At 33.3% G+C, this 11,816-nt stretch overlaps 1 protein-coding gene and 1 pseudogene across 1 annotated transcript; one reads left to right on the forward strand and one right to left on the reverse strand.

Moving 5' to 3' along the window:
• The first annotated feature begins 1,271 nt into the window (after positions 1 to 1,271).
• On the forward strand, positions 1,272 to 2,206 carry LOC130834063 (olfactory receptor 6C6-like; annotated as a pseudogene).
• Positions 2,207 to 9,961: 7,755 nt separating this feature from the next.
• LOC130833332 (olfactory receptor 6C74-like) lies at positions 9,962 to 10,900 on the reverse strand. Its single transcript, XM_057702854.1, has one exon. The coding sequence runs from the start codon at positions 10,898 to 10,900 to the stop codon at positions 9,962 to 9,964; it is 939 nt and encodes a 312-aa protein (XP_057558837.1).
• Positions 10,901 to 11,816: the final 916 nt, after the last annotated feature.

Raw genomic sequence — 11,816 nt, forward strand, 5'->3', positions numbered from 1 at the left:
GTAGCACAGACATATATATACTACCAACTGTAAAATAGATAGCCAGTGAGAAGTTGTTGTATAACAAAGGGAGTTCAACTCGAGGATGGAAGATGCCTTAGAGGACTGGGGTGGGGAGGGTGGGGGGGACTTGAGGGAGGGTGGGGGGAGTCAAGGGAGGGAGGGAATACGGGGATATGTGTATAAAAACAGATGATTGAACTTGGTGTACCCACCAAAAAATAACAAATAAATAAATAAAATTAAAACAAACAAACAAAAAAGACAAAAAAAGAAAAATGGAGACATAATCACTAGGACAAAATAATTAATGGTATATATTTATATTAGAGTATTTCAAGCATAGCAGAAATGTGTAACATTATTTCTATGTGTTTCATAGACTTAAAAAGTCTTTTGATGAGCTAAGAATTTTTGATATAAATATTGCAAATTGACACTGGTATAACATTCTAGGTTTTATAAAAGCTTTTTTTTGGAAATTTAGGAAATATACATAGAAAATCTTGTACATTTCAAGTAATACTTTTGTTCTCTCTATAATATTTATAGATATAAGTATAGAAATAAGCTCATTTGGAAATATTCAGCTAAAATTTAAACTTATATTTCAAGTTGAAATGGAGAGAAAGGAAGAATGCAGTGTATTTATAAAGGTATGTGTGGCTTAAATGGAGCAGCCAATCAGAGGATATAGATTGGTCTATGCTTTAATTTTAGGTATCATCTGTCATGTCAAACTAGATCAAACTTTTAAACTTATTCACATTTCTGAAATTTTCAATGTCTGTAGCTTTTAAAAAGTTCTGTTACAGAGCTTCCCTGATGGTGCAGTGGTAAAGAATCCACCCGCCAATGCAGGGGACATGGGTTCGAGCCCTGGGCCAGGAAGATCCCTCATGCCGCAGAGCAAGTAAGCCCGTGGGCCACAACTACTGAGCCTGCGCTCTAGAGCCCATGAGCCACAAACACTGAGCCCATGTGCCACAGCTACTAAAGCTCACACATGTAGAGCCCATGCTCTGCAGCAAGAGAAGCCACCACCAAGAAGCGAGTGCACCACAATGAGGAGTAGCTCCTGCTCGCTGCAACTAGAGAAAGCTGCACATAGCAACGGAGGCCCCCCAAACCAAAAAGAAAGAAAGAAAGAAGTAAATAAAGAAATAAACAAGTAAATAAAGAAATAAATAAAAATTAAATTAAAAAAAGTTCTGTCACATACACCTTTGGAGTTGTTTTCCTTTGTCTATTTAATAGGACTCAAATCTGGAATGAAGAACCAGTCAAGAGAGAGAGAATTCATTCTCCTGGAACTGACTGATGACCCACAACTACAAATTCTGATTTTTCTATTTCTCTTTCTGAACCAGATGCTGAGTGTGGTGGGGAACTTATCCATCATCCTTCTTATCTTGCTGGATCCCTGCCTCTAGATTCCTATGTATTTTTTCCTCCACAATTTCTCCTTCTTGGAAGTTTCATTAACCACAGTCTGCATTCCTAGATGCCTGATAACCATCATGACTAAAAACAAAATTATTTCTTACAATGGTTGTGCATCTCAGTTATTCTTTTTCCTCTTATTGGGCGTTACAGAATTTTACCTACTGGCCGCCATGTCTTTTGATCGTTATATAGCAATCTGCAAACCCTTACTCTACCCATCATTATGAGCAAAAATGTGCACTACCAACTTGTACTCAGTTCATGGACAGCTGGCTTTCTGATGGCCTTCCTGCCACTGGTCTTGGCATTGAAACTGGAATTCTGTGCTTCCAGAGTAATTGATCATTTCATATGTGACACTTCCCCTGTGCTGCAGATTTCTTGCACATATACTCGTGGCCTAGAATTGATCTCATTTGTCTCAGCTATTGTAACACTCATGGTCACATTGTTGTTAGTGATTCTTTCCTACATATATATTATCAAGACCATTCTAAAAATCCCCTCTGCTCAGAAGAGGACAAAGGCTTTTTCCACGTGTTCTTCTCACATGATTGTAGTCTCCCTTACTTATGGTAGCTGTGTCTTTATTTATATGAAGCCTTTGGCAAAGGAAAGGGTGACTTTATCCAAAGATGTAACACTTATCTATACCTCAGTTGCCCCTTTATTAAACCCTTTCATTTATACTCTAAGGAACCAGCAAGTGAAAGAAGCTTTCAAGGATACACTGCAAAAGATTGACATTTTTTTTCAATAAATTAGGAAAGTTTTTAATTTTAAATTTTTGTAGAAGAAAGCAAATAAAAATGTGTTACTCATTCTTTAGGTTTATTTTATCTGTCCTTCAGTTAGTTAGCCTTCGCATGACATTTTAACCAACTCTTTCAGCACAGTGCACCTTTTCTTCCTATTGCTGTTTACAGTTAGCATTCTTTTTTTATTGTGTTTTTTATTTCATTTTTTGGAGTATAATTGCTTTGCAATGTTGTGTTTGTGCTGTACAGTAAGAGTTCTTTCTTTAAATTATCAACACGAACATTAAATCTCATTTACTCTGTAAAACATGGTGTTAACTTTCTCCAAAAGACCCTATTTTAATTACATATTAGTCTTAAGAAAATTTTGTAGCCATAAGTATAACAACATGCCCTATACTGGAGATCTAGGAACTACTTCAAATGTCACTCACTGGTATCACAAGCCTGAGTATAGACTTTTGGGCCAGGCATCCAACATTTAAATCAAGACATACACGTGAGCCTGATCAAGTTTCTCAAATTCTTTGTTGCTAAGGTGCTCCAGTTTTAATATAGGTGTCATTTTTTTTAGGTGTCATATTCTTAATTTATAAGGTTATTTTGAGAATGAAATGGGACTGTATGTATACAGTCTTCATCTGGCCTAGATAACTCTCAATAGATGTTAGCTGACCTTAGGGGCAAAGGTTGCCTCAGTGGAGATTGTAGTCAACATGGAAAGAAAGAAATGAAGGCTTCAAATCATAAAAAGCTCTATGTCTTAGATTATACTTGGACTTTATGTGGTAGATGTAAAGTCCTAAAAATTTGGAATGAATAAGAATTACCCACCAGGTTAGCTTATTTAAATGCGAAGTCCATGTTCTTATCCCTGGAATACATTTTCAATTTAGCTGGAGTACAGTATAGAAACATGGACTGGTTCTGAGGCAGGCAATTCATTGAGGGTTTTCTTTTTAAATCTAGGAATCTATGTGATCAGATTTTTATTTTAGAAACATTGCTCTCTTAACTGTATTGAGGATGGTTTTTAGATGCTAGAGTCGGGAAGACAACACAGAGGGCTAGTGTTTCAAACTAAATGAGTTGTTTGAGAGTTAAAGTGCAATAGTGGACATGAATGCAAAGCTCAGGTAACTGGTTCCAGAGATATTTAAGGGAACAAACTGGGGGGAACTGTTAAACATTTGGATAGCTGGAATAAATGAAAGGAGGCTTTAAAAGTATTGAGTCTTCTTGGGACTTCACCTCTGCTCACTGCTGTGCAAACTCACTCATATGTGAACACCTTTTGAGAAAAAAAAATATTATTCATATCCTGGCAGATTAAAAAGATATCTACAAAGAGATTCCCAAAATATATAGAGTTCCATATTGGATATAACATGCCATCAGAGAAATATAAGTAAAAAAAAATCAGTAATATATTTGATGGTGTAACTATTATCTATGTGGCCCTGAATAGAAATAATTTAAGTTCATATTTGTGTTCTGATTCAATCTACAATTTTAAGTCAATATTGTTATCACGATAAGGGAATGAGTCAATCTTATATTCAAGTCTAAAATTTCCACACACACATTCTTCTTTGCTTTCTAAGAAGCTCTTTAAAACTACTAAATCCAAGATTAGTAGTCACTAAGGAAATGTAAATCAAAACCACAATGACATACTACTTCATAGATCCTGGGAGATGTATATATCCATCAAAGATAACAAGCGTTGTTGATGCACAGAATTGTTGGTGGGAATGTAAAATGGTATGGCTGTTTATAAGACAGTTTGGCAGTTCCTCAGAAAGTTAAACATCTAGTTACAATATGACTAAGAAATTCTATTTCTAGGAATTGAAAACATATATTTACACAAAAACTTGTATGCAAATATTCATTTAAGCATCATAGCCCAAGTGGAAACAACCCAAATAAACTTCAAGGGATGAATGCATTAAAAAGGTGATATATCCATACAAAGGAACAAAGTACAGACACGTGTTATACCATGGATGAACCTTGAAAGCATTCTTCTAGTGAAGAAAGTCAGACCCAAAATCCATGGACTGTGTGATTGCATTTATGTGAAATGTCCAGAATAAGCAAGTAAAACAGAAAGTAGGTTAGTGGTTGCCTAGGGCTCTGGAGAGGGAAGCAGAATGGCGATGGATGTGAGTTTTCTTCTTGGTGATGAAGATGTTCTGGAATTATATAATGCTGATGATTTCACAACATTGTGAATATACTAAAAACTATTTTCAGGTAGTTAAAATGGTGATTTTTATGTTACATGAATTTTATCTGGATTAAAACATAAAACACTGCCAAAGTAAAAAAATTTTTTCCCTCGTGTCTTCAGAAATTTTCCCTCTACTGTACTTTTCCCAAAAAATACTTCAGCATATTGACACAAGAGGAAAAGTAGAAGGATTTGTAGGAAAAATCATTAATTTTTTTCTTGCCTTATTCAGAACCCCTTTTTAGCCATAAATTGGCTTTAATGTGTATCTTTTTGTTGTTATTCAGGACTGTCTGCAAGCCTCATCTCATTCTTCTCTCTTTTATTAGGAACCACAGATCATTTCAGCATTTTCGGCTTTTTCCTCACTAAGTGTTACTGTGGATTAGAACATGGTATCTCAGCTCATTCCTTGATAACCCCAAAGAAACTAATTTTGTACCACTTTTTTAAATTATAAGGATCAACAAAACAAAATCATGAGGAAGTTAAGTAGATTAGGCAGGATAGCATATTTGTTAAGAGAACTATCTATGGGGTCATCCTCAATTTGTCAGTTAAAAACCGTGGTAATTCTGGAAAAAATTCTTAAACTCCCTGCACCTCTTTTTCTTCATCTGTGTAATGAGATTGATAAAATTACCTAGGTCATGGTTTTTACTTCATGTCAATTAGAATAGTACCTAGCACATGTAAGTAAGAGGAAACTGCATAGAATAGAAATGCAGTTATGACAGTTCCCTTGGCACACTGTGAGTGGTTACTAAATGGGAAAAAATTTAATTTGTGATTTATCTCTCTCAAAATTGATGCAGCTCTAAAAATATTCTTTCTTTTGGAAAGAAAGAAAGAAAGAAAGAAAGAAAGAAAGAAAGAAAGAAAGAAAGAAAAAAAGAAAGAAAGAAACTGAAGTTCATAATTTCCCTGAGAACATGTTTAAGTTTTCTAATTAAAAAAATGCTATTTTTTCCTGTCTATAATTTTTTTCTTGGAAGAAAGTCATTAAGATAACCCACATCTAAGGAGGGGAGAGGGGTAAATAAGTTCTAGTTCCTAGAAGAAGGCATGTCTGATATATTGCTGGGAGCGATTCCACAAGGAAGCTTTGTTTCTTCTCCCATATTTATTTATGTCACTATGGACTCATGTCCATACCTTTTTAATTTATTCTTGAGATCTACCCCCAAGAGTGTATTTAAAAAAGTATTTTCTAATTTTCAGGTATCTGAGGAATTGTAAACCTTTTTTTTTGGCCCAGTAGTCTAGAACATATATTGCAAAATAATCTGTGTCAATTTCAAAACCTATCATACCACTTCACATAAAATGTGAAGAATTAAGACCATGTGTTCCTAGTTCGTCCCTCTCATCCCTTATGCTGTTTTGCCATGTATTTCACTTTCCTATAGACATTCAGTACACTATTATCATTGTTGTTTCAGTCACATATATTTTAGAGCAATTAAAATAAAAAGATAATATTTTACCTTACTTTATTCCTTATTTGAAGCTCTTCATTAGTTTGAGAACATGTACCATGTTTATTTTTATTATTTGGTTTTCATCAATAGGAAATCATTTCTTATAGGGTAGATTTGTTGACAGTGCATTCCCTCCATTTTTTTAGTCTGAGAAAGTTTTTATTTCTCTACTATTTTTGTGTGTGCAACTCTAGGTTGTCAGTCCACTGTCTTGGCTTGTATTGATTCTAATGAGAATCCAGGCTTAATTGTTATTCTCATTCATCTGTATGTAATGTTTTTTTACCTCGAATGCCTTCAACATATTATTTTTGCCTTGTTTTTTCATCAGTTTTAAATTGACGTTCCTATTATTTCCCCATGCTCTGAGCTTCTTCAACATATGTTTTGACATTTGTCAATACTCTGGAAAATTTTCAGCCATTTCTCTCTCTCTCTCTCTCTCTCTCTCACACACACACATACACACACACATCCATGTGATTTTGGAATAAGATGTGATCCATCATTAGGGAAAAAAAAGACATTTAGATAAAACCTTACATTGGGGATTCTATAATTTATGAATAAATCATGGGAGAAACCAGCAAAAGAAATGAGAAAGAACTGACTATATGGTCAGAGAAACTCACATAATATGCATTATTTAGCCAGGGCAAATAAATTATATTTAATATAAGACAGTGATCAATTGTGCTGAACATCACTGGTATTCATTATAATGACAATAAAAAGATGACATTAATTTGTAAAGGAGGATTTGGGAGAGTAGTGTGGCTAGCAAAGAAAAGAGCATTGAGGAAAGGATGTGAACTAAAAATGTGGTGATGACAATAAGAGCTAAATGTAAGCAAAGCCTGATGATGTTCAGGTTCAAGGAATAGAATATTTCAAATATTTTGATTACAGTGGAAAATATAATTCATCTTTTAGTAAATAATATCTTGAATAATTAATTTAATAAGTCTAGTAAATTAAATGAGAAAAGAGGACATGTATAACTGCAAATTTCAAACTATGACCAACTAAGAAATTTGTTAAACAATCTGAATATAGTGATTATGTCATATTGGGTAAAAGAGAGCACTGAAGATAAGAAGTATATTCTAAAATTTAGGAAAGTACATTTGAGATATTCAGAATTACCCAAATTGCTGCCTATAAATTAGTTTTTGTAAGAATTATCTGTACCTTTTATAGACTCTAATGATTTATTAATGCTAAAAGGATTTTACCTTAAATTATTTTCCACCTTAATGAAATATTGATGTTGTATTTCAAATAAGAGATTTACAAATAAATGTTTTTATCTGTTGAGGAAATTTTATGCCATTGTTTAATTGACCACAAGCTGAGATGTTTCTTGACACAAAGCACAAAAGTTTCCAAAGATCTCTTTTGAATAACAATTGAGTCTTTTAATCATAGACATTTTGTTTAAATTTAAGAAGATTAATTTGAATAATGAACAAAAACAAGACTGACCATAATCAGATGGAGAAGAACGTATCTATTAGAATTTATTTTGGAAAAAAATAACTCAACACAGCTCAATTTGTGGGTAAATTAACTGGCAAATTAGAAAGATCTTTGTAGGATAGATGCCATTGATTTACTCAAAAGACAACATATTAGGGGGTAAAGTTTCACAGAGAATTGAATGACTAACTGCCTTGAAAAGACATAGGATGTTTTTAAGAAAGGAGATATTTAAATTGAGAACTTAGAGGGATCAGTACAAGTTAATTAATGTTGAGACAAGAAGCTATTAAAACCTGAAGAGTATGAATGTTTAGGCAAGGGTGATTGCAAGCAGGGTAAAGGGAATATGATTAATAGCAAGAAGATTTTCAAGTGGAGTAATGAAAATGAAGCCTTCCTGAGTTTAAATTCTCACCATTCTTTTTAGCTTTGTATCTTTCAAACTGATCTTAGCCTCACTGAGCTATCTTTTGCTCCTATGCATGATGCTCATAATAATTTATATTGTACTGTTATTTCCATAATTACATGATTTATACAAAATGCCTACCAGTGCTGGTTATTTAGAGAGTAATCAACAAAATTAAGGTCTTATTTTAATATTATATTTGTTGTTCTGTCTACTTCCCTAGAGCAGAAAAGGTGAAAGCATTTTAGCATTTTAGGTGGAAGCTCGCTCAGGAAATAAATAAGTTGTACCAGTATTGAAAAAGTTGTTTGTTTAATCAAAAACAAACCCCCAAAACAACAGTAGAAAACTACCTGGGGATTCAGGATACAGAGGCCAATGCTGTGATGCTAATAGATATAATGTGAGGTGATATTTCACAGACAGACTGAAATAGCAGAGAAGACAGAAGATGTACCTTTCACCTGCCTGGGAGTGGGAAGAAGTGGGAATGGGGACATTTTAGTTTAGATGTACCAGATCCTTATTAAGAGTTACAGAACATCCTCTTTGGTAAATAAATAGATGACAGACATTTTTAAATATAGAAGTAAAGCATTTCATAATACCTGAATGATAAATTAGTGATTCAACTTGGAGAGTATGTATTTTTAAGCAAACCCATCCAGGCTGACACATAACAGAATCAAAACTAAAAAGAGTATTGAGAGAGCCGTAGCTTTTACTTGTATTACATTGTCTCAATAAGCTATATGTACTTTTTCCCCACTTTCTGTGCTCTTAAAATTTCTGAAAGTTAGATAGTGCTCCAAGATTATAAGATCTATTTTCTCAAAATGGAAAAAGCTGGGTACATAAATGATAAGGAAAACATGTAAGCAAGTATTTAAATAACTATTATTACTGAAATCATATTCACGACTCTATCTTTTAAGATACAGTTTGTTAAAAGTTGCACAAAAATCTGTAAACTTTTCCAGTAAATTAAATACTATGTGCGTTTTTCCCCTGGCTATATTTTATTCTGCCCTATTAGATGGTATTTTTCAAATATATTTTATTAAAATCAGAATCCATGGTTAAAATCAAAAGGAAATGAAAAAAAAAAAGGACCAATGCACACACATTTCTGGAAAAGAAATCGTGAAACATGATGTACATATGTGAAGACATTTTTTGTTGTATTTAATATTTCAAAATTTTGGTCATGACACAGAAATTGATTTGCTAGTCAAATCCAGCTTATGACCTACAGTTCAAAAATCCTTAAGATAATGTTTAGTGTATTCTACTATTTTGGTTTCACTGGTAAGAAACATAGCTATATAACTATATGTGTATATTTATGACAATTTTAAAAGAATAAATACAATACAATGAGCATCATTATTCTTATTTAACAGTTATTTATAAGCAGTCTCCAATTAGCTTCACAAGTATCCTAAATTATGGAAGGGAGTTTTTTGGGGGTATGGAAACACCAAATAACTATTGTATTTCAGTGTAAAATTCTAACCTAAACCAGTAAGATAACATTTTTTTCTTCTATAATTAAAATACATATAAATGTTAAAAAATTTCCAAAGAGAAACTAAACAAGTAGTTTCTATGGAAAGTAATTTCACATAATTATTTTTTAAAATAAACATTTTCTAATTTGAGCCAGCAACATGAGTGGTTAATCTCTGCTACAATATTCTTAAATTTCATCAAATAAATTATGCACCAATAAATTGGTAAAATTACAAAAATATAAATGAATATCTTAAATAGAATTTAACTAAGTACAAATAGGGGATGGATAATGTCTACATTGCATGCTGCATTAAATATAATTTAAATAATAATATTTTACTTTTTGACTAATGTGGATTCATAGACAAGAGAGACATTGGAAAACTGAGGTCAACTTTTTTCATATATTCGGAGAAAAAGGAAGTGAGATGAGAAAAAAAAATGTCTAGTGAAGAATATAAAGAAAACTACCTTCTTTGGAACAAAGGGTTTTGTGAAAATAGTTTTTGTGAAAAGAAAGAAGGAAGAATATCAAAGCAATGAAAGTGAAAAAATAGAGGAAGCTATATTCAAATACTCTCATATTATTAGAGATTCCTTTGTTCATTTCTTTATACATAGTGCAATAGAATATTTATTTATTTGAGAAAGAAATGACCCTGTGTATTGTACTCATAAAGGCTTTTTTCACTTGTTGGTTCCTTAAGGTGTAGATGAAAGGGTTCAAAAGTGGTGCAATTGAGGTACTGAGTAGTGCTATTCCCTTGTAAAAAGATACTCTTTGTTTGACTGATGGTTTAACATACATGAAGATGCAGCTACCATAAGAAAGGGATATCACAATCATGTGAGAAGAACACGTTGAAAATGCTTTTTTCTTGTGATTACTTGAAGGGATTTTTAGAATTGTTAATGCAATATAAATATACGATATTATCACCATTGCCAGTGTGACCATGAGAGTCACCACAGCCGAGATGAATCCCACTGTCTCAATGAGCTGTGTGTCTGAGCAGGAGATCTGCAGGAGGGGAGTTGAGTCACAGCCAAAATGATCAACAATGTTGGAAGCACAGAAGTCAAGCTGGAGGACTAAGAGGAGAGGTACAAAGATGGTAAAGAAGCCAGCAAGCCAACAACAGAAGAGAAGCTGAATGCAAACTCTACTGTTCATGATGGCTGTGTAATGTAGGGGCTTACAGATGGCAACATAGCGGTCATAGGACATGGCTGCCAGCAAGTAAAATTCAGATGCTCCAAGAAGGAAGACAAAAAACAATTGTGCAATACAACTGTTGTAGGAAATGGTTTTGTCCCCCGTTGCCATCATAACCAGCAATTTAGGGATGCATGTGGTAGTGTAGGAAGTTTCTAAGAAAGAGAAATTCCGAAGAAAAAAATACATGGCGGTCTTGAGGTGAGGATCCATCAGGGTGAGTGTGATGATGATCATATTTCCAGTGATGCTTAGCAAGTAGGTGAGAAGTAGGAAGATAAATAATACAGCTTTCAACTGTGGGTCATCAGTCAAACCGGCCAGGATAAACACTGTCACTCTTGTGTGGTTTCCCATTACTCTCCTCTACTTATACAGGTCTACATAGAAGAAAAAGCAAAGGAAGAAAAGAATGATCCTAATGGAAAAATAACAGTGACAACTATTGTTTAAGGTAAAGTTAGCAAAGTGATGTTTCAGATAAGGTAACACAATGCTTATTCCTGTTTCAAAGATGGTTATGCCAGGAATAACAATAGTTTGCATTTTCAGAGTATCTGAACAGATAATTCAATGTTTCAGTTGCAATTTTACCACAGAATAATCTATGTGATCATATTAATGGTTGATAATTTTAGTTTGATTGATTTCCTTTAATAAATTAAAGGAAAATTGGAGGGATTTTTAAAGCATAGAAAAATGCTTTTCCACTCTTTATTTTGGGCAAGAATTATGATAGATGCCATTTTTTGTTCAATTAAGAGCTTTGCATAATAAAAGCAAATAGATACAAGTCATTACAAGAATATCAGCCCATGTTTTGTATTTAACACATATATATACACACAGACACAAACGCTCACCTGTGGCCATCATCCGTAAATAGGGCTAGTACACTTTTGCCATTTTAGTTAATCAAACTGAAATGTCTGATTCTTGTGTCATTTATATTCAAGGTAAAAGAGATTCAGTTTCAGATGCATCAATATGAGACATCGGGAAGTACAGTATTTATTTGCTATCTGTGTTGATATTTCCATTCCCTTCATCTCTGTTTCCATCATCACCCTCCCCACTTTGTACCCTGAGAGAAAATATAAGCAAGAATATTATGATAACTTGAATATGTGTAACAAAAACCAGCAGTTTTCCTCTGCTTTAATTTTGAGACTAGACAAGCTAAAGTAAACATGAGAAAACAGGATATAGGAGCTGATAGAAACATATAAATATGTGTTCATGAAATTGTATGAGGTGTGAGAATTAACAATAA

Source organism: Hippopotamus amphibius, chromosome 12 (assembly GCF_030028045.1).
Source record: "Hippopotamus amphibius kiboko isolate mHipAmp2 chromosome 12, mHipAmp2.hap2, whole genome shotgun sequence".
NCBI lineage: Eukaryota > Metazoa > Chordata > Mammalia > Artiodactyla > Hippopotamidae > Hippopotamus > Hippopotamus amphibius.

Bases quoted from the DNA above. Each gene is read 5' to 3' on its own strand.
- LOC130833332 (XM_057702854.1), bottom strand. From the start codon at position 10,900: ATGGGAAACCACACAAGAGTGACAGTGTTTATCCTGGCCGGTTTGACT.